The 24,165-nt window shown below is 40.2% G+C and overlaps 1 protein-coding gene across 9 annotated transcripts in view; it reads right to left on the bottom strand.

Annotated features, from left to right (window-relative positions):
• The window catches only part of ptprt (protein tyrosine phosphatase receptor type T), a 348,700-nt gene that overhangs the window by 228,550 nt on the left and 95,985 nt on the right, over positions 1-24,165 (bottom strand). For all 9 annotated transcript variants that reach the window (XM_072381466.1, XM_072381458.1, XM_072381459.1 and 6 more), the window contains exons 3-7: positions 12,263-12,423; positions 11,321-11,431; positions 7,240-7,321; positions 5,012-5,127; positions 2,383-2,557 (exon numbers count right to left, since the gene is read on the bottom strand). In XM_072381466.1, coding sequence (XP_072237567.1) covers positions 2,383-2,557; positions 5,012-5,127; positions 7,240-7,321; positions 11,321-11,431; positions 12,263-12,423 — 645 coding nt within the window. The remainder of the gene's footprint in view (positions 1-2,382; positions 2,558-5,011; positions 5,128-7,239; positions 7,322-11,320; positions 11,432-12,262; positions 12,424-24,165) is intronic.

Below are 24,165 nucleotides of genomic sequence, written 5' to 3'. Positions count from 1 at the left end.
TTTTAATGTCTCTGTAAAGCACTTTGAATCCCCTGCTTGTTGAACTGTGCCACTCAAACAGACTTTCCTTGCCTATAGACCATGTTAAGCAGCAGATTTTGTGCCATCACATTAGTTTCAGGGACAACGAGCTCAATGCTAACAGTGCTAACAATGCTAACCCTTCGCCATGAACTTCAAACATGCTAAACTTTAGCATCCACAGCTTTCATATTTGATTTCTATTACATAAGCCTCTGGAGAGGGTTCGTAAACGCAGTGGAAATGTTACGATTAGAGCTGTAGCGATACACTAATCTCACGATACGATACACAGCTTTCAGCCAACTATTCGATACGATTTTATTCGATTCGATACGATTTAATACACATAATTTTCTTAAAGATTTTAAAGGGACAGTGAGATTTGACATGAATTGTCACTGATTGGACTGATGGTCCGACCTTTGAACCGGAACAACACCGCCAGACAAACGGAAACAAACATGCTAAACTTCAGCATCCACAGCTTTGATATTTGATTTTTATTACATAAGCCTCTGTAGAGGGTTTGATTTTATTCGATTCGATACGTTTTAATACAGATTTTAAGGGGACAGTGTGATTTGACATGAATCGTGGCTGATTGGACGGTGGTCCGACCTTTGAACCGGAAGGAAAACACTGCCAGACAAACGGAAACAAACAAACAAACATGTCTTCAGCCAGCAAGACTCATGTTTATGTTGTGAATATTACATCATCAACCTGCTTGTTTTACTTGCTAAATACCATAAACACAAATATAATTTCTCTAATCACAAACCATCTTTTCTAATTTAATGAATTACAACAATCCTACATTCTATAAACAGAAAAGCCATCAAAACCACTGAGCTATGCACTTTATATAACATTTTTTATGAACTAATTTATCACTGTTTTGTATTATGTTAATGTTCTATGTTTTCACTAATTGTAACAACTGACTTTTCAATAAAGTCTGCTAATTTTTTTTTTTTTTTTTTTTTTTTTTTTATAATCGATACTCTCGGCTGAAAAATCGATACTTTATCGGCAAACAAGATATTGATATATATCACGGTATCGATAAAATCGTTTAGCCCTAGTTACCAGCTGTGTCCTGATCTTGTTGTGAAGCTGGACTGAATCACATCGAGTTACAGGTCTGCCAACAATCACCACCGATAGCAGACAATCAGTTATTTATGCTACTTTATGAATTATTGCACTAAAAAGGCTACATTCAACATTAAAATGTTGAGAAGCTAATCATGATCTGTTTCATATTCTAACACTGAAAGTCAATGTTTGGAGGACAGCATTCAAAGCATGTGATCCAGCAGAGACCAGAGGTAACTGAATGTAATTATGTATGACAACAACAGATCGCTGCGATGCTGTAATTCTATCAAAGTCCTTGCAACAATATTATCCAACCTCCTCAGAACATCAATATCCTTCTCAGCAGGACAGCTGTATTTTCTGTTGTATGCTGGAACCTTGGGATGGAGAGTGGGTGGCTAAATCACTGACAGTCCTTCATATTTTTAAGGTAATACATCCCATATTTGAATGTCTTCAACAAGGGAATGTGTCAAGTATTACATATAAATACCTCAGATACAGAGAAGTGGTGAAAGAAAAGGTAAAGAAGACTTTTAAACATTTTATAATGAATGTACCGTTGCTTTTGATGTGGGGTCAGCTAAAAATCTACTGAATTATGTTCTGATGACATTCTCCTGTCGACATGCACATAAAGGTTGTGGGTAAACGAAGAAAGCTGAGGTTTTATGTTGTGTAAAGGCATCTAAAGCGGAGAAAGCGAGGCCATGTGCAGTCATTCTGTGAGTAATTCTAAGTCTGATATGATAACAGACCCCCCAAAAGGGTTTGTCCTCCTGGTGAACCGCTGCTGCTGCTGCTTTCATCTACATCAAAAATAAACGTTTGGATATGTCCATCCTTTACACCTTTCATAAAAAGCAAATGCATGAATGCAGATTAGCTTTTAGCAAGTGGAGCCTGTAAAACTGGAGCAACTGAACAAATAAAAGCTTTGCATCAATTTCAAAGCTTGTGAGAAAGAGGCTGAACCTGAATCAAAGACACCGAGTCTGAGAGGGCTCATTGTGAGTTCCAGTCACTTTTCTGAGTCTGTTCAGTATTCTCAGCACTGATGGGCAGCCACACACACACACACAACCGCAACCTAGGGTTGTTTCACTCCTTCTGAAGAAACTGTCCCACTTTAATGTGTCAACACTGGTGAGATTTGCCAAGCACTGCTCCTCTTCCACACATCTGAATCCATTCAGAACATTCTGGTCTCACACTTCCCTTTGGTTCGGGTGAAAGAATAAACAACAGTTAAAGTACCTTTAACAATGAGGTCGGCGTAGTTGGACACCCCCGATCCACCGTCTGAGCGGATGACGCAGCGGTAGCGACTGGTGCTGCGCTGTGAAGTGTCGCCGACGCTGACTGTTGCCGAGAAACGCCGGTGGTTCACCACCCTGGTCACCATCAGCGCCGTGTCTTTGCCATTCCACTGCTGCAAGGAGGGAAAGGTGAGAAAAGCATCAGCAAAAGGTTCTGTGAAGACCTCATAGTGACTGCTTTACCCTTACTGTGGTGGAAAATAAGAGGGTGAGACTTCTATTGCACCAAATCCAGCATAAACTATGTTTAAGAGAGAAATAATGGGACACGCTACTGTAGGAGCATAAGGAATGGTACTTTGGCAATGCCAGGGATTCCCAACACTTCACTACCACTTTCACTTTGTAAGGACACCCTTGGAGTCACACTATAACATCAATTTCTAAGCCAAACTAAAAAGCTTTAGCACCAAATCATAAACAGTTGTGTTGCCGAGTCAAAGCCACTGAAGCGATGTCCTCAAAGGTGAAATAAGTGTCACTCAGGAGCTGAAGCCCTTAACTTATTCTACAATTTCCTCCACTTTATTTTGCAAATTTCAACGCATTTTTCACCAGGTACCAACAAGATGTTGACTTTAAACATGTGATACGGTGGAGATTATTCCAATATAAAGCTGAGAGACCCAAAAAGAGACGCCTACACCACCCATAACATCACAAGATGGTGTTATCATCAAAGCATTTCCAGGAGTTCCCTGACATTTAGCGCCATTGTGACCTAAATTATGTTCAAGGTTCATTTTAGCCAAAATAAGAAGAGTTAAAACTATGCACGATCCGATATTTGGATCGGATATCTGTACCCATATCGAAGAAAATTCGAGATCGGGCATCGGCCACAATGGGACGATTTTTTATCATTTTTATTATTTTTTATAATTTTCTTGTCCTGTCCTTTTTACCAAACTAGAGAAGCTACTGTTTTGTTCAGATGCTTTTTTTATGGATGTTTAATTCCCATTTGCACTAAACTATATAAAGAGCTGATTTATTTTGAAAGTCTACCAACCAAGCTGGTGAAGCTATTGTTTTTTTTCTCAATTTCAGCTCCTTTATCATTTAATATTTTGATTTACGTTGGATTTTGAATCCCTAATTGCACTGACTGAACCAGTTACACTTGCTATATTTTTATGGTTAAGATTGTTTGCACAATTATTAAATAAATAATTATTTCAGTATATTTATATCTCTATATTTGTTTTAAAAATAATGTTTAAGTCAAGTCTGATGTTGCCGTGCACAAAAGAACGATCCCAGTCTCTTCCACACAATGAAACTTACCGTTTGTTACCATAACTACGCAATGTTTTTGTGTATCGGATCAGTATCGGCAAGACTAATCATTAAAAAAAATAAAAATCGGATTGTATCAGGAGGCAGAAAAATCTGGATCGGGACATCCCGAGTTAAAACCTTCATAGTTAGAAGCTTAATAAGTAAATGTAGAAGATGTTTGGATATGTAGCAAATAAAATAAATGATAAATGAACAGTTGCGACTGCATTCTCTTACATTTCCACACAAGAGGAATAGTGAAGCAGGCGACTTAATGTGAATTTGTTCACATTAAAATCCAGCTTTGAACAAACCATTTAAATCATTCAGCTGATTGGCACTGGTCTGATAGTTTTCCAACCTTAAGATAAAGAAATGAGATCATATCACTGCTGCTTCCCCCAGAAAACAATCTATACGGCTACAGTGATTCTCCTTCAGCAAATGACACAGAACAGACCTTGAACTGGTATCAGACAGCAAGACCTGGCAGAAAACACAAGCAATTTGCTCTGAGCAAGTCAGACTTTAAAAAGTGTACTGGTGCCACTTTCAGCTTCGCATATCCACATCCAATCTTTTTTTTTTCTTTTTTTAAAAACTACTATCTTATCAGCCAATTTGGAAAAACATGCTTTCCCCAAAAGACCTGCAGTCAGGAGAAAAAATGTTCTCCACTGCAAATGTCATTACTGCACCGAGCGGCGTTCTCAGGGGTAAAAACAGCCGTGCAGCGCAGACATGCACGCAAGCCAAAGCACGTGCACACAAACATGTCACATGCGCAGAGACGGGATCACTGGAGCGAGGCAGAACAAGGACTTTTAATCAATCCTGAAACAGAGCCGCGACGGCCGGAGATGTTTACTTTGTGTTTTTCTTGCTTTTTACATAAAAGTGGCATAAAAAGACCTGCTTTTGTTTCTTATTGGTGTAAGAATATCGTCCTTCAGTCACTTTTCCATCAGAATCATTAACTAGGACAAGAAGAGTTAATAAAGTAGATGGAAAAGGGAAAAGAAACTCTAATAATTTCATCATTATTCTACAGCTTTAGCTTCTGCTCGACCTTTACCGGTCGAACGATGGACTTCTATCAAAAGCAGCCACTTTAGATAAAAATATTGATTTCAGTCGAGCAAACTGATTCCAATTTTCGTCTCATCGTAATGCTTGAACATTTATTAGAACCTAATACAATAAAGTGCAGAATTAAATGAAACACTTAGACTTTTGGACCTTCGGATACTTTTCATGCACACATTTCCTGAGGCGAGGGAACCGACCTGCAGCCAGAGTTTATCGTGTTGAGACCACTTTCCTCCGGCTGTACACTGAAACGTAGCATTCTGCCCCACGTTCACCTCGACGTTCTGCAGGCGCAAGAAGTGAGGCGCTTTACCTGCAACACAGCAGCAAACACAAGAGTCTTTAATCAAATAAATCCGGAGGAGAAATCAAACGTTTAAAGAAAAAAAAAGAAGAAGAAAACTGGAGCCCAGGTCATACGTGTTGAAGCTTTTTTTAATTACTCCCCTGAGAAAACATCGCCTGGTTAAATTAATTCTTTCTGGATTTGTCCCCTGGCTGTTTGAAGTTAAAAAAAGACTCACAATCGTGAATTAAATCAAACGGTAAAATGCTGAAAAACAACATGTTTCATTAACCCAGAAGACCCGAGGCGGCCTGCAAACATGGGCTCTTAATGACTTACAGATTTCACTCTGGATGATCACAGCGTTTCATCAGATATAAACATAAACACACCCTCAACAGAGAATAATGCTGTTGTCTGGAGAAAGGCAGAGTCGTGGCCATGGGACAGATGAGCAGTTCATCAGAGGGACAGACAGACACCGAGTGACTTTGGTCTGGCATTGAGACCAGCCTGCGACTGGTTAATCTCATTTGACTGTCTCCAGACACAGATAAGCCCGACCGACTACGCATCGATCATTTAACAATGATAATTTGTCCTGACTCTAATGGTCAGCTTGCTGCAAATGACAAGGACTTACATGTGAAGGTTGTTTCTTAAAAAGCCTTCCATAATTCACCTTTCTCCCCCTCATCTTCGGTTTGGCTTAAGATTTTCTCGAGCATTTTCCTTTTCCTCATCATTTTCAGACACTTCTGAGTAATCAGATTACTGCCGACACAGATGATTTAAGTCAGTATGGTCACGTGCACGCTTGAGTCGAGCCACAGTATTCGTCCCAGTATACATGCACGGCACTGAAATCGAGTTATTGGCTAATGATGCCGTGGAGTTTCTGCTGCTTCTGACGTCCTCTGTGGGAGATCATGTGAGTACAGCTGAATTCACTGAAAAGGCCCGTTTTTGAGTTACTTTAATGGTGATTTTATCAGATGAAGCTTCGGTTATAAAATCAGGATTTTATTAGAGCAGAGTGGCAGTCTGGAAATGCTTAAAGTGACCCCAAGTTGAGTCTTAAGTTCATCTTAACGGGCTGATTTTCAGACAATTTCTGATGCGTTTAGTTAGACAGATGAAGCATTTATCTGGAAACATGGCTGTTTAAATCTAATCTTACATTTTACTGTTTTTACAAAAAGATTTGAAGCACGTACAAGTGCTCGGGCCAATTTGAGTCTCGCTGAGTGTGCACATGCAGGAGTGATTCAAACCTTGATTTCAGTCGGACAAACACGTTTTACACGTCTAATTTTATCTAACCTTCCTTCAAACAGGCCAGTCATTAAGAACATGCATTTTAATTTCCGGTTTTGGTTTTTAAGACCAAAAAAAAGGCAAAGAAAAAGGAAGGGGAGGGTCATAAAGATGACAAAACAAAGCCACGTGAATTAAAGGACTCCGGTGTTTTTAAACCTGGACCTTATTTCTGGCATGAAATACGTTCATCTGCTCACCGAGAACAGTTTGGTGAAAGTCGGCGTCCTTCGGAAGATATTTAGATAACTGGAGATCCATATAACGGAGTGAACGGGGCTTAGAGGATGCAGCCTCTAAATAAGGCATTATCTGTCTTTATTTCACCAATACTTTAAGAAGAATGAATGAATGAACGTGTGCTATAGCTCTGTTAGCTCATAGCTGCTGTTATGTGGCTACTTGCGGCTATAGGAGAGCTAACGGAGGGATTTCTACACAGGCACTCTACTGGGACCACTTTATGGTCATCTTTTTTAAGCACCGCCATTTTTAAAACTCAAACATAAACTAACAACGTCTTTTGTGTAAATTCTAATTAAACTGGATTGACTTGAGAGAGATTGTGAGGCAGTGTAAACAGACAGGAAGTAGTGAGCAGGCCACAGAGTTTTGTGAAGCTAAATGTCTCAGATATGAGTGGTGAAGACCCTGACTTTAGACCCCCTTCCTGGTTCTCTGTATTCTGCCTGCAACCCTCACAATCTGTCCTTTGTGCTGTGTTTGAGTGTGTATGAAGCTATAAAACAGACGATACTCAGCAGGGCTACAGTTCTGCAGGATCAACCTTCATCGCACACACAGAGAATCTCTTTCACTTACGACAAGGGTGAGCCAAAACTCGAATGTCATCAATGGCGATGAAACCTGGATGGCCTTGGACGGAAACTGCCTCAAATATCACCTGAGAGGAGGAGAAAGAAAAAGGTTGGAACTGAGTTTTTTAATGAGCTGCAATGATACTCAGAAGTGAAAACTTTTTCTTCAACATCTTGACACCCCTGTGAAGCTCACATGGGGAACCCCAGGGGACATTTTCCACTAAAAGTCAGCAACTACTCTTTTCACTTCATTACTTCTGTCTCCATCCTTATGCCAACCACATACGCCGTCACTTCTCCCTCCTCTCCCTCATCACTGCTCACACCCACCTCCCTTTCATCCGTCTCTTCTCCACATCTCCATGCATTTAGACTTTTCCCTGTAAGCGACTGTTCTTCGTGGAACTCCACTGTTGTGTCATTCTTTCAGACCAGTGCTTGTATTCTTTTCACAGACTTTAAGTCACTCTGAGGGTGACAGGCAGTCGGCAGGGCTGCCGACGGGACCTCGCACCCCTGACCCACACACATAAACATGCACATACTTCTGTGGTGTACTTGTCAGGCTTCTCAGCAGTATTCACTATGACTCAGCCTGAATACTAAAGACTTCTCTTCCTTTGAAGAATAAATTCCACCCTCTCCAGCAGGCATGTCAAGTGTACAGAAGACACTGACGTGGCTTTTTGATGCTAAAAAAAATAAATCGCAATGCTGTTTTCTTTGGTTTTGTCGTGCATCTTGACCAGCTACAGTCTGTGCTAACTTGAAACCTGAAAGAATAAAATATTGCCGCTTTATTCCAACTTGAGAAGTAGATCTTTGTCTACAAAAAACGTGAGAGTATACATGTACACAACATCTGCTTTTAAACAGAGATAAAAGATAAAAAGTAATCATCATTGAGCTTTCTTTGTCTTCCACGTCCAATACAGTTTAGTTTGATTTCTCTTTTGCTCAGACCTGGACTTATAAACATAGTCTTTTATCCCTGAACCACATTATGACTCTAAAACAATTTAAGAGTGTGAAAGTTTGCTGCGGTGTTCTGTACTCTTAATATGTTTTTGTCCTTTCAGAAGAATAAAGTGTCATCTCTCTGTGGGAGGTTACATGTAATTAGGGAGAGAAACACAAGCGTTTAATTCACTTTGGTGACTATTGTGTCTTGTGTGAGCAACACAGGGGTTCTTTCATTTACTGAGCATGGCTCAGTCATTAGGTAAAATAAAGCTGCTGTAGAGCCCCCTCACTAAAACAACCCAGCAGGGTACGTCTCTGCATCTTAAACACACACACAAACTGAAAATCATTAAAGCTTCAGTTACAGTATTAAAGAAATTCACTCTGTGTCACATTAGGTAATGAAATTCAATCCACAACTGCAAACCATTGTCTCAAAGTACACATATATACATATTAGGGCTGTCAAAATCAATGCGTTAATAAGAAGTTAACGGAAATGTATCTTAATGCCACCAATTTTTTTGACACAAGATCAACGTGGGCACGTTCTATGAATAGGACCATTGGTTGAAATATATAATATAAGATTTCTGGATAAAGAAAAGGGTCTTTTGAATGGCAAGTTCATCTTCAAAACCCTGCCAGATGTTTATAAAAAGGTCTATAGCTTTCCATTTATTGTAGTTTCAGCAGTCTTTTGCACATGATAATACTGCACAACCTTACTGTAGTTTTTTTGTAAAAGGATGCACTTTGTATGAATTTAAGAGTAACAAAAAATTAAGAAACTGTTGCTGTGAATAAGTGTAAAATCTGCTAACCAACAAGAAACTATTTTTTGGCCCATTTTATCAAGTCAAATTATTATAGCGCTTTGAAATACATTCAGAAGTGACTTCATATTACGGATTCATAGTCTGTGAGTTTAGTAGCTACATGATCAATGGAAATTAGCTTTATCATTAGAACTTGAAAGACGTCCTCAATAAGAGCAGGATCAATGCAAAATGGTGGAAAACGAACCCAATTACACTAAATTGAATACGGCTTGAGGTAAAAGTATAAATTTGCTGTGCTTAGACAGAAGCTAAAACCATCTTCTATAATTAATCCAACATATTCAAGTATCTTTATCTTTTCTAACTCAAGAGACAAGGATACGATATAATATCTGTTTAATAGCTGCTACAGGCTCTAAACATTTTATACTTGAGAGTAAATGCGCTTTTTCAAAGCAGACATACAGACGTGACATTAGGAAAAGAACAGGTGCACAGTATGCAATTAGTAGTTTATGTTATACTGTACACCCTTTTATTTCCAACCTTTACGACTTAAAATGTCCAATAATTACCATGCTCAACTGTTAAAATATAGGCCTCGTGAAATACCACACGGATGATCTGTTAAACTGGCATATTAATGCTCAAACTGACGGCTAACTTAGCTGCTAGCCTACAACAGGTCAACTTACCTGTCAAGCTCAATACAACACAAACAGGTCATATAAAAGCGCTATTGGGGGAATATATTAAAATCATCAACAGTGAATTAAAAGAGAATGTATTTAGAGGATATAAAACAATAATGAACGCGAGACTTACATTCAACCTGTAAAAGGAGTGATGTGTCGACTGGAATACCTGTGTAGCTGTTTGCTAACACGTTAGCGAGCGACGCCATCTTAGCTAAACGTTAGCTAACATTAAACATGGATGTCAGTTTATATTTATTTCTGTCGATCTTCTGTCGAAGTTTAAGGTTAGAAATCATTGTAGCTCACTTTAATTATTTGAGACAACGTGTACGAAAGTCACATTTTTCTCTATTTACACGTTGAAGGCAACTTTCCAGAGGAGGCAGCTCGAGCCGCGGCCCAGTCAGCAGGTCCCTAAAATGTTATTAACGGCCGGCCTTAGGGGGGCGCTGGCGCGCCGCCATCCCTGATAAGAGGTCGGGAAATGTAACATATATTTTTACAAATTCAATTAAAAATGTCAGTTTACACACTAGTGTGTGCCTACATTCAATATGAATTATATACACTATATTTCCCACCAGTGAATTTCCACAGACAGACTCCTATCTTTTCTGTCAGGGGTCTGGTCAAAGCGCCCCAGCAGTGCAGCCAAACAGCCAATCGTGTACTGTTGCCAGGGCAAACTAATACATATTTGGCCAATCAGTGTCGCAGAATTTTATGGTCGTGGGACGCTGAAAATATCGCCCAAGCAGCAGATTTTTAGGTTAAAAAAAAAGGCTGTGCAGCTTCCACCGAATTCGGTGAGATCCTTATTTATCTACAGGTTTGCAAGAAGGACAATGGAGGAGAAAATCCGCATTAAGGAGTTGAGACCAAGGAAAAAAATAGTCAATTTCCCACCATGACGTGTCATACTGTCTTCAATGAAAACACAAGCAGTGTTAAAGAGAGATAGTAACTAAATAATCAAAAAAGAAAAGTATTCTTTATAATTAATTAAACAGATTAAATTGAATTAGATTAATTAAATATCTCACTTAGTCTCTTGTAATATTGTGCTGTGCAAAAGTCATCAGTCGCCCCTCTTTATAATTCTGTTGAACACGTGCAAAAATAAATGGAAATACAGCATAGAAGGCAAAAACAGATCAATCTTCAAATAAATCATGTGTCTCTTTTGACAGACTGCTAGTAACAAAGTTCCTGAAGATACTATTTTAGACACAACAATTAGTTTCATCCCTTGAGTTAGGGGCCTTTTTCATACTTTAATGACTCCTAGGTCAGTGTTGAGTGACTTAAAAAAAACTACATAGACATATTTTCCTATTTAAATGGTCAGGTACAAGTACTGGATTGAAAATGAGAGAAAAAGCAACCAGTGTCCAAAGAAAAACTTTTGAAAGCCCTTCAGAAAGCCTGGAGAACTACTTTTAAAGTATTATAAATAAGGTCTGGCTGCTTGGAAGCAAAATACAAAGAAATGAGAGCTGGATTAAGACAGAAGAAAAGGTCTGCGTCATTTTTAAAAGAGCCAATGAAATCCTTGGGTTTTATTGTGTATTATCTCGTCCTATTGCAGTATTCAGTCCAGTGTCAACACAAACAAAAAGCTTGTGAGCATATGTGGTACCTGATAGGAGTTGGGCCAGAATGTGGAAATAGCCAGTTCAGCCTTCACCCAGCCTTCAGTGACAATATCAGAGGCGTTCCATACCGGGTTGCCCTGGGCGCCTCCGTTCACCTGCAGGCAGTAAGAAGTGACACAGTCTCATCAGAAGAACAGCATGAAATGATTTCTGCACAAATCAGAAAGCCAAACTGAATCATTTTGGTCTTAAACCTGAAGAAAAAGGGATTTAAAAACTGTTGTTTTGGAACATTACCATAAAAAACATCTACTTTCACTTGTAAACTGTTGTTTTCTTATTTTCAGTCAGCTGATTCAGCTTCACTCATTCTCAGAGCCATTTCATTCGAGATCCTCATCAGGGTCTTATTTATTCACCCCTTTCATCCACCTCTGCACTTGTTCAGCTTTTTCCCCCACTAGTCTGTCCTTTCATCTCTCCATCCATCATCCACAGCTTCCTCTAAATTCTACCCAGATGTCCATCTCTGCCTTCATAGCGTGAAATAAAACATTCATTCCTTGCAGGTCCAGAAACGGCACTGTTCAGCAACACAGAAACTCTGTAAATCTACACCCTCAAACATACGTCACAATGCAAATATCTAGTCTGTATAATGTTTATTCTAAATCACTTTAGGATTTATTACCCAGTAGGTGAAAAACAATAACATTGGTATGCTATACCTGCTTCTCTGAAACATACCAATACGAGTAACCCCACCAAGAAATGCAGCCAACAAGGATTTGCTCATATGTTTACCTCGCTATCAGTCATTCTCTCTAAATCTCCCCCTCACTTAATCCCACACTCAAAGCCCCAGGGCTAACGTCGTCTCGGTGCCTCAGAGCAGAGGTCTGTTTTATTTACCTGCTCACTCTATGAATCGCTTCATCTGTCAATCCCTCCCTCCCTGTCATTCACCCCCTCTCACAAACACACACCTTGATGTAAACATTGAGTGTGCCCGGGCTGGCTCCGTCACGGCTGGACAGAGAGTAAAGGAAGTCGATGCAGTGGGTGTCGTTCTCCTTCAGGGTGGGCATGTACAGGTGAGCCTTCTGCCCCGATGCACGGCCCGATGCGTTCACCACCATGAATGAACCTGCGTGAACAGAGGAAGGAGGAAGAGGACGAGTTAAATCAGTCATATTCAACCTAAAATGAGCAAATTTTAATGTTGAAACCCAATCAAATAGATTTTTAATGCCTCAATATAACAGCATGTGAAAACAAATTAGTTTAAACTGAATTAAGCTTTAAAAGTTCCGGGTTTGATGGGAGACCAGCTCGGGTCTCCTGGACATCAGTTTCTGGTTTGGTTCCCTGCGGTCATGGTCAGTGCTTTTGGTTGTTTCTTTGTCCCTTTTGTCATCTTCTAAGTTTTTAATACTACGTGTTTTACAGCTTTTCCTTTATAGGTTTTGTTTGGTATTGTTTCCTGTTCTTGTGTCCCACCTGGGTTCACTTTTTGAGAGGAAATGCTTTCATGTCGGGGAATATCTGGGATATGATAACATATCTGAAAAGATGCTGGTCAGTCCTGTGAGTTTATTATCATTATCATTTCAATATTTGGACAAAGCTGTTTCCGTACTGCCTAATATGCATCAAGAGCTCTTTAAAAAAGGTACAAAAAGCACTTCAAGTAAACATATATACATTTTGATCTGTTAAAATTCATCCTTTATCCTTCAAATTCACATCCTCTAAATGTAAATCAAAACTGGCAGCAGAAAATCAGCTCTACTTGTGGTGCTCATTGCATCAAAAAAATGCATCTGAATAACTCAACAGCACCCAGAAATAATGATTAGATTACACATGAAAATCCTCAAACGCTGCTACTTATTCTCTCTGCTAAACATTCATCTCCTCAGGATGTGAAGCTCCTGGCAGCGCAACTGGATGTAGACATAAAGGGTCTCTTCCTTAGCTAAATGCTGTTAAACAAACTTATAATTAGAAAGTACATTGAGCTGGAAAGCTTCGTGTGGCATCTACCAAAAGCTTGATGCAGCAAAAAGGAAAAGCAGAAACACTTGAAGCTCTTTCAGTCACCAGAACTGTTAATCATTGCTTTAATGTATCCACACCCTGAGGGTTTTAAACCTAGACGTAAAACACATTTTCTCTGAAGGCTTATGGTTTAAATGTGTTTTAGTCGGTGCTTTATGGCAGAGGATGGAGGTTTTATGGGTTGGCCAGCGCCATTTGGCTAACTGCCATCAGCCTCACTGAGAGCTCGAAGTGACTGGGAGACTCATTGGCAAGAAAATGGAAAATAGATGGAAAAATAGAGATAGTGAGTCAAGCAGGTGTGACTGTGCAGCTCTGACAGCATCCGTGTACATATTTCCTTTTTTCCCTTTGATCCTTGGTAATGGTATTTGCAGAGGGACTTATTCAAGTAAAGTTAAATCAACTCGACATTCAGAGAATATGTGCGATGTTTGTCACCCAGACAGTTGTCTCACTATGACAACCGTCTCTGTGGAGGAGGCAGAGGTGTTAAGATGTATGTATGAACACAAATGCACACAGATTCCCGCATATGGAACAATATAATAAACAACAATAAAGGCAAACCTGCTACCATACAATCACTGAATGCAAAAGACAATGAAATATCAGCAACACATGGACAAACATGCTTTCACTCAATCAGTCTCACATGCATTAAGAGACACACAGTCAGAAAAGCACACAACCATTAATTCACACACTGTTTTCCCAGCTATGAGGTCAGAGACGAGAAATCTGTTAAAGTGAGAAAATCTGAGGAATCCGTCTACCGTGCCAAAACACACACGCTTGCAAACTTACACATATATCAAAATAACTGGGTCAGCTCAGTGCAACAGCACACACTGCCACTCGAGACCAACTGTTTTCACAAATTCTGCAAAGAGTTTGAGATTTCACTTTCATTTTTTTTCAGAGCCGTCAACAACAAAGTTCCGCAGAAACTGTAACTGTGTCTGTCAGCTGCTGAAGAGCCTTTGAGCAAAGCAGTTGACTCCTGCTGAAGTGGTGGATCTGCGCTGTAAAGTTGTGTTTATTTCAGTTTACCTCTCACTTGCCACTTACAGATCACTCCTAAAAAACTCCCCGCCTCCCTTGCTGTGGTCCTTCATGTTTTGCTTTGGTGATGTAGGGCTTATTATTGGGGAAGCACGTCACCTTGTGGGGATAATAGCCTACACAAAGAAGTTGATATAGCCTGGAAAACACATCTCCATGTGGCTCACAGTGAATTTCAGTCTGCAGCATCAAAGCAGCCCTTCAGAGTTTGTTCAGCTACCTGAGACCGTCTCCTCAAGCTCCTTTTGGTAATTGGTTTCCTCTGAACGATGGACCGACAGGTGGAGATGAGAAGTACCATATTATGGTCAGATTTTCCTGATGGAGGCTGAGCACAGGAGCTGTATGCATCTGAAGTTTGCATATAATAAATCCAACACCTCCACCTTTACTTTTGCCACTACTTCTGACGTCTCTGTCTGCTCAGATAGTCTGAAAGCCAGATAGAGAGGTGTTGGAGTCCAGGATTTGTTGAATATGCTGAGAGCTTCAAACTCCTCCATTTTATTTACCAGTGCTCCCCACAATGATGGAGAGAAGAGATGGTTTAAACTTTTTTCACCTCTTACTCCATCTTTTATTCAGTGAATTCACTTTACATATGCAGATACTCTGCACTTTAACCACTTTTACTGCTGTTTTGCACTTCTGGTTGGATGCTAACTACTGTTGTCTCAGTACCTGTACTTTGTGCAATAACAATAAAGTTGAATCTAATCTAATCTTGCTGCTGCCCAACATCCATGGCATTTCCCTTTCAACTCATCTAACATATTAACGTATTTTTATGGGCATTAGTTGGACAGCTCAGTCAGCTGCTTCCATTCAGTGAGTGCACTGCACATGCTGTGGTGTAACCAAACAAGCTGTCCGGCAGAATGTCTCGTGATCATGGCGGAGAAACAGAGGACATCACATCCGGCAGCACTGCTAAAGCCAAACTTCCTGGAAAGTTTTGTCAAAGTCCAAAATAAAAACAAATATTTGTACACAAAGTATGTCCACTGGAACTGATACAGAAATAAAAGCAGTACATTTTTTATTATAGTTATAGTAAATAAATGCAGTACATTAAGAAGCCCGTCACTCATAATAAGCTGTCATCGTGTGGCAGGAAGTACTGAACTTTTGACTGAATTTCATCGCTGTGGTGTGGTGAGGGTGTGCAGTATTGCCCATATTGTTCAGCAGCTTGTGCAGCATTCCTCTTTGAGAGCAGTTCCCATCACAGAATAGAACCATCCTTCTTTATCAGCATGTTTGTCTGCTGTTTACTCAGTAGAAAATGGTTCAATCATCAACTTCGTTAGTTTAACAGGATGTTGCCTTCATTTCCCAACACAGAGCAAACACTCTCGTGCTTAACTACATTGTCAGAGATCTTCAGCTTTAAGCAGGGTCATGAAAGCCAGCATTCATCAAGAGAGATCGTTTGCAGCAATAAAGGCTTCCACCCTCACAAAGGAGGATAGTTCAGAGGAGCTCATCAAAAAGTGAGATGAATTAGTTTTATTTTGATATCTGTGTGAACTGAGCTCTGAACTGCTTCTTCTGAGATGTGAACAACACGATCTGTTCCATTAACAGCAGCAGGTTGCTACACACTGTCTGTTTTTGTAGCTAAGAGAAGTGTTTCTTTGTCTCTTTCTCTTTTGTCATCTTTCTCTTTTTCGTAATGGGAGTGAGAGACGGAAGATGTTGTAAATTTCATGAGCAGGAAATGACAAAGAGCAAGAAGGAAGCAATGAGGGAAAGAATAAAAAGGGAATGGGAAAAGAAAACTAATCAGGAGCATCAGGTCTGAAGCAGATGTTGCTCTTTTTCGATTGACAAACTGCACTTTTGTTGGGTAAAATGACTCATCTTCATCATCTGAATTATGAAATTCATGGAAAAGTGATTCACCGCAGCCAGACACAAATATCACATTGGCCCTCGGCCCATTTACTACATCCAATTCCCCCGAAGGTCTCACGCATACACTCACATGGAGCGCCGGAACCCATATGTTCTGTGTGCTGAATGGCTAATGGCCCTGCAGCATCAAACAGATACCAAAGCTGCGCTGCATATACTAGAGAACACAAGTACAAAGGCAGACAAACTCAGTCTTACCAGCTTGGTTAGTCTATAACTGAGGTTATATTTTGTGATTCTCCCTTCTTTCTAGGTCTTTGTGGGGGGGTGAGGTTTTCTCTGTTTGCTCACATGTTCTCCACATGTTTGCCTTCTGTGACACTGTCTGTACTTTAAATCCAATATTCTACTGAATCATAACATCTTTATTATTAGTGCTTTCTTTGCTGCACTTGTTTCTTGAATGGGGGTCAACCTAACCAAGTTGTTCCGAGTCCCTAAACCTAACCGAGTTGCTGGGATGCTTAAACATAACTCTACACTTGGTTATAGCCTAAACATAAACATGCATTCTTCAAACTATGCTATCGTCACCTTAAAGGGGAACTCCGGTATTTTTAAACCTAGACCTTATTTCTGGCATGAAATACGTTCATCTGCTCACCGAGAACAGTTTGTAATTTGTAATTACATCCCAGTAGAGGAGTGTGTAGAAAGCCCTCTATAAGCCCCCCGATAGCCTCCAATAACAACAACACAGCAGCTATGAGCTAACAGAGCTATAGCACACGTTCATTCATTCATTCTTCTTAAAGTATCGGTGAAATAAAGACAGATGATGCCTTATTTAGAGGCTGCATCCTCTAAGCCCCGTTCACTCCGTTATATGGATCTCCAGTTATCTAAATATCTTCAGAAGGACGCCGACTTTCACCAAACTGTTCTCGGTGAGTAGATGAACGTATTTCATGCCAGAAATAAGGTTTAAAAACACCAGAGGTTCCCCTTTAATGGACACCATTTTTATATTTCCCCTGCAGTTGCTCTCATGACCACTAGAGGCTGTGAATTCTTTAAATGTAATTTTAGGTCATTTTTGCCTGCGAGTACTAAAGAAGAAGAGAGGAGGACAGTTGAACCCGGATCTCATGTGTCTAAGTTTCTCTCCACTTAGTGAGGACCTTGTTCCTTGTTCATGAGTAAAAACTACAGTAGTGTTTATTCTTAGGATCATGCAAGATGTGTGTATCTCCAAAGCATCAGGGGGCTTTGGCATGAATAAAGTCTTTGAAGGAACATAAATTAGATCTAATAACAGATACGTAGCATTGTATTTTACGGGTATATTCAACTGTAAATATCTTTGTTTTGCACTCCATTTCATTGTTTCGTGGTTATTTTTCATCTCTCATCACGGCACTGTTCCTGCTCCCTCTGTCTGTTAACCTTGCAGTAATCTGATAAGTAGCAAGTCAATAACCGAAGTGCCATTAATGTGGCAACGGGCTAAACCATGAATGCAAACAACTCATTCATCCGTCTGAGGTTGAGTATGTGCTCTTACCCTCCCTTCCTCTTTTCTACCCTCCACATCCACCTCTTTTCCTTTCAACCCCATTTGTCCTTCTTTTAAAATCCATTTATAATCCATCCTTCTCTCGCCGTTGTCCTCCCTCATCCCCTTTTTAACAGTCTTTCTGTCTCTCATAAACACAACACCTCAGCATTAGAGTGGAATTTACTTTCAATATGAGCCAAAAGAAAAGGCTTTTAAAGCAACCAAATCTAATTCATTTACTCCTATTAAAGCAAATGGAGCAGGTGGCGTGTCAGAATAGGTGTGTATTTGTGAATTTGTTAGTGTGAGCTTGGGGGAATTTTGTCACTCATCACAAGCCTCGTAAATAGCCTCCGTAATGCTTTTACATTGGTTTACATTGCGGTTGGCTGGCTCGCTTCATTTGTACTAAACACAAAAGCTAAATGTTGACACTTTGCCAATACCTAATGGCAAAGGGGAATTTAAGAGGCAAAGATAAGAGAAAAATAACAAAGACAAAGCACATATTGGCAGACTTGTCTGAAAAATAGAAGGGGAGCTTGGTGGGCTGATCAAAACAAGAACACTGAGAGGGTGAAGGTTCAATAACCAAGGCTGCCAGTTCGATGCGTCTCTTTAAAAGAACACAAGCTAAATGATGCACTGCAGACACCCTGAATGTGTTCTGCAGCTTCTATAAAAGAGTATAAAATATTCCAAACATCATCTTCATGACATATTTTCTACCTTACAAACAATGTTTTTTTTTTTAGATTGAGACTAAATTGGCCTTCAATGGATCAATTATGTCCCAAAATTTTCTGCTGGCACAAAGTGGGTGTAAGACGTTCACAGAGTAAAATGTTCTTAAACGGCTCCCTGTGGTCTTCGCTCAAAGCGTTTCTGTTTTGTTTCTTTTTGTTCTCCTGTGCGCTTTTTTTAATCTGTCATTTACTCTCCTTATCGGGTGTTTAGTGTCTGTCGACTTCTGGATAAAGACATCTTCTTTCTCGCTTTTCTTGCATCTTTTAAGAGCTTGGATGCACATTTGAAATTTTGACTGGAATTCTGAAAATCCAGCGATAGAGAAGTGATATGATGGTGGGGTGAAACAGCATGTGTCCAGATGTGGCCTGAAAACGTCTATCAGGCAGCATCTGTGGCTCTTTTTGAACCTCTTCTTATTGTTCTCTGAACTTCTCATGGAAACCTACTCTACTTTGCTTCTGTGCTTCTTTCAGAAGCTCATCACTGTCACCGAATACTGATCTGAACTTAACCGATGCATATACATGTTGTAGGTGCTGCAATACTGCTATTTCTGCAAAAGGTTCTGTATTTGAAATGTGTGCTTCTTTCCATTGTGCATTCTTAAACTCTGCTCAAAGACACGGTTCTTTATTGTTTCACTGTATCCTGCAAGCAACACACCCACAAATATTCAAATATGTTCAAACTGACTGCTGATATCACATCACTGTGTAAAAAACCCAATTTATTTCCATCCTTTTGTTACTTTTTCAGCTGTTAGACATAATACTGGTTATTATACTGAATTCCTCTGAAGTCATATTCTGCTGGTGGATGAAAAATTTAATCTAGTTTCAGTGTGTTTATAGTTTCCTGAAACAAATGTGAAATGTAAGGTTTGGTCTAAAGATGGTCAACAGCCGGATTTACCAGTAGTACTATAACATGGGAATTTCAATTTTACGATTTCTAACATAACGTATCCTGCAAATTTACAGTTGTTTGTGTGACGCAGATTAATTAGCAAGGACTTAGCTAAAGCTAAATTTATCAGTATCTCAAGATTGGAGAGTGGACCAACAAAGTTTATTGCACTTCTGTGTCTCTCGGGCCTGTGTGATGTAAATTTACGTTCAACCCAAACATCTGTAACTGACTGAGCATGCACCTGCACCAGTGTCCATTCATAAAAAACAGTACGCCAGACAAAGCTACGGTGGCCGACACGTGCAAGCGCGTTTCAAACGCCAATCCAACAGTAAAACGCTGCATGAGAAAAATGCTGCAATCACAAAAACGACCGGAGCACACGTGACGCAAACTTCAAAACACATGCAAGTTCACTTAAAACACAACGGAAGTCCGCCAGGCCACTCGGGGGTCTCGACCTGTGGGATAGGGGGCGGACGACGGGAGACCGACCATAGCAACGAAGGAGAAGAAAGTTAGACGATACGCGATCCTTTATATCTTTTTAAACACTTTGGTGTAACCTTTTACCATATTATAGAAGAGCAACGGAGTTATGTAGCTACTGATAGCTTGCTTTGATTTAATTGTACCTTTTAACTTTCTTTCTTTGTTTTGCCGGTTACAACGCGTTTGCTCGTGTCGGCCACCGTACAAAGCAGATGAGGAGCAGAAAAACAACATGGATGCTTCTTTTTAGAAAAGAAAGAATTACATTAGTTTTGGCTCAATTCAGAGTGCCACAGACACATAATGCATGCGTTTTGCAGTTTGCGTCGCGTGTGCTCCGGTCGTTTTTGTGATTGACGCATTTTTCTCTTGCAGTTTTACCGTTGGATTTGTTTTACCGTTCGCAACGCGTTTGCTCGTGTCGGCCACCGTACAAAGCAGATGAGGAGCAGAAAAACAACACGGATGCTTCTTTTGAGAAAAGAAGAAATTACATTTGTTTTGGCTCAGTTTAGAGTGCCACAGACAGAGAAACCGTGCACGTACTCTACCCCACAGTAACGACAATTAAATGGAGCGTATTAGCAAAATTATTCCAGATCAGACTCAAGACACAACCATTGTGCACATGTTTGGGGCTTCTTAAAAAGAGCTTGGGGTTATGTTTTTGATATTTGGACTGAAATTAAATCAATCTACCCCCCTGCTGGCCCTCTCCTGAGTTTTAAATGCTAGCCAAACTCACCATACATACCCGGTGCTCCAGAGAAGGACTTCATCACCTTTGCTGCACTATCAAAACACAGAGGAATACTCCTTGTCTTGAAATCTTCCTCTTCATCTTCTCCATGTACTTGGCCAAGGGAGGTGATGTTTTTTCCAAAGCTTTCAGAAAGTAAATTATGCACTTAGGGCATCCAACGATAGTTTCACTGGGAAATGACGGCCTATTTTCACAGCCTGCAGGAGTTACTTCCTGAATGAGACTGACTCATCTGGTGAATTGTACTGGCTGAGGAGAGAGGCTTGTTGAGGACTTGTATATTATGTGATGCATTCCTGTATCTGTAACAGGGGCAGTTATTGCATATTCAATTCTGAAGTGGATAGATATTCCATCTTAGTGAGGTGTTAAGTCTGTCGTTTACAGATTAGTTAACGATCAGTAAGACAATGAGAACAAGCTCATTTTCTGCTCTATTAATTAAATAATTTGTGTAATATTACCACACTGATAAATAACTCAGTGGACACCGAGAACAGACAAATGAGGGAAGGGAAACTTATTCAGACAGTTGGGTTTCAATGAGCTTTTGCTGTTAAATAAGAAAGGAATTAAAGATGTGTCTCACACACATAAATGTGCCTGCAGACCAATAAGAAGCTACTGTAATCCTTCCCTAATAAGGTGTTAACGACAGGGAGATTGTCATTATTGATCAGGCCTTCAGGGACACCCTCTATGTTTCTGCTTAGACAGGTTGATCAATACGGAGCCCATAAGTCTCACATACAATTCACATGGAGGTATAGACACACCGGTGCTATGTTTCACCCATGGGAACTCTAAGTCTCAAAAGTCCTTGGTGTCCAGGGTCACGAGGGCGTTGACTTATAGGGGATCGAAGGCTGAGCATGTGACCGCTGACACCAGGGACAATGGATGGGAAGCTGTCCAATGTGTCGTTCTGTCTGAGGAGCCCATCCATCTAACTGTGTGAGTGGAAGTGTGGAGGCCAGAGGGCACCGGGTTAAAAGGGTGAAACCAAAGTCAGTAAAGCAAGGGGGTGACCCATAAAGGAGTAATTAAGGGCTTCTCTTTCTCATCTATGAAAACCTTCCAGCAGTCAGTCAGCAAAGGAATATTCTAGTTTTTTTTCCCAAACGTATATTCGTATTGAAGTCTTATGCGAATGCAGAGTGTTTTTTGCTGTTAAGCTACCTGTTTTGGGCCAATTGTCAAGTGAATCTGAAGCTGGCTTTTCTGAGGTTTCTCCACGGAATTAACCAGCGTAAAAGAAGACACAAACAAGACAATTTCTGATGAGACTTCGGTGCAAATACTGATTCTGAAACCTGCACAAAATAATGTAACAGGCTCTTCTTCCAATGTTAGCTCATCTACAATGTTTTTTTTTGGTCATTCCTCTCAACAGACAAATACAAATACGATTACAAACATCTCTGTTCAAGCAAGTTCCTTCAGGAATTTGAGGTTTTGGCCATAAAGTAAAGTGCAAAAGTCCATCACTTTTTACATTTTCCTCCGAGCAGCCAGACTTCCTTCTAATATTTTAAAGTGATCTTGAGCAATAGTTCTCCAGCTTTCTGAAGGTCTTTTTTTCTGCTTTTTCACAAATTTTCAGTCCTTGTAACTGAACATCTTCAGAGGAATGTGTTTTTTCTTAGTTCAGCCACTTAACTCTGACCTATGAACCATTCAGGCAGAAAAAAGGCTCCTAACTCAAGGGATGAACAACCAGTGTTGTGTCGACACAGAACAGACAACTTAGCAAAGAAGCCATTTTAAATAGGATCTTTAGGCACTTTGTTACCAGCAGCCTGTCACAAAGACACATCATTTGTTCCCATTTCTTTAGTTGCATCTATGAAAAACAGCAAAGAAAACACAGTTTGACAGACAGAAAATAGGATTTCTGCAGCAACAAGGTGATTCCCAAAGAGCTATTAGCTGAAAACTTGGCATATCTCAGCATGGTGTGCAGTGTGTCCTTAAAACATTTGAGGAAACTGGACAAGTGGAGGACAAAAGAAGAAGTGTCAGGCCTAAAAAACTATCTACAGCAGATGAACAGGATCTGAAAGTGATGTCCTTAAGAAAGAGGAAAAAATCCAGCAAAGACCTGACAGGACCTGAGAGATGCATCTGGACCTTCAGCTGATCCATCTACTGTTGGCCCAAGCCTCATCAGAAATGGTCTCCATGGAAGGGTGGCTGTCAAGAAGCCGTTCTTAAGGAAGGGAAACAGGGAGAAAAGGCTGAGCTGTGCCAAATGACACAAGAAGTGGACTGAAAATCAGTGGCAACAGGTCTTATGGAGGGATGAATCCTCCCCAGAGCCCGGACCTCAACATTATTGAAGCAGTGTGGGATCATCTGACAGAGAACGGAACAAAAGGCAGCCGACATCCAAAGAAGAGCTTTGGGATGTCCTTCAAGAAGCCTGGAGAACTATTCCTGAAGACTCCTTAAAGAAATGACAGAAAGCTTGTCTCAGAGGGTTCAGGCTGTGTTGGAGGATAAAGGAGCTCAGACATTGTTAGAATTCTGTTAGAACTCTGATTTAGCCTTTTATACTGTATTTATGTTAGTTTTTTATGTTTCAGTACATCACTGCGCCTATTCCCTATTTCCATGGCAACGTATAAGGAAATATGACCTGGCGTAAGACTTGTGCACAGTATGCATGACTTTTAATCATCGTGTTTGAATGTAAAAATGTTTAAATTCTGTGATGGATGACTCCTGAACCTGTTAATGCTAATAAAGTTAAACATATTTCCTTACAACTCACTTTTAAACACACACTCTGGGCACACAAACAGAAATAAGAAATGTAAAGACACATTTAATTGCAAGTGTGCAGCTCAGATCTACAAATTACATTGTCAAAATGTGACAAAAGCACTCACAAGAAAGAATCTCCTCCACAAACACATCCCTGCCTCCAAAGACAGCCATTAGGCCTCCATATTTCACCGGGTTTACTGTTGCTCTCACTGTTTCCTGATCCCCTCTGTGTGACACTGAACCTGTGGGTAATTGGCTTTTTAATGACTTCTGCATTTCCTATCTTGGTTATTTTCCTCCTCAGGCCTCATTTGGGAAGCCACGCTGGGACGGGTTGGAGGGGCGTGGGCAGGTAAGAGAGTAGACAAGACAAAAGAAGACAGACAAACACGGCGGGACTTCCATCGGCGTCTTCTCATGCAAATTTGACATATTGAATTACAAAAGGCAAAACGGAGCACAAAATCTCATTTCCTTTGAGTGGAAAATGTTTTGAAATGATGCAGTAAAAAGCAAAGCAAATGCATTTGTCGACTAAATTATGATTTCAGCTCCGGGAGATCAGCCTGATGAATCAGACAATTTCACAGCAAAACAATTCAGGAGGATGTCTGCACACCACGTCCTTCAGAAGCACCGTGACTTGCTTTCTCTCTCCACTGCGA

The sequence above is a fragment of the Leuresthes tenuis genome, unplaced genomic scaffold (genome assembly GCF_036924035.1).
Source record: "Leuresthes tenuis unplaced genomic scaffold, fLeuTen1.0.hap1 SCAF_3, whole genome shotgun sequence".
Classification (NCBI taxonomy): domain Eukaryota; kingdom Metazoa; phylum Chordata; class Actinopteri; order Atheriniformes; family Atherinopsidae; genus Leuresthes; species Leuresthes tenuis.
The sequence above is the reverse complement of the archived record's forward strand: the minus strand, read 5'-3'. Positions and strand labels throughout refer to the sequence as shown.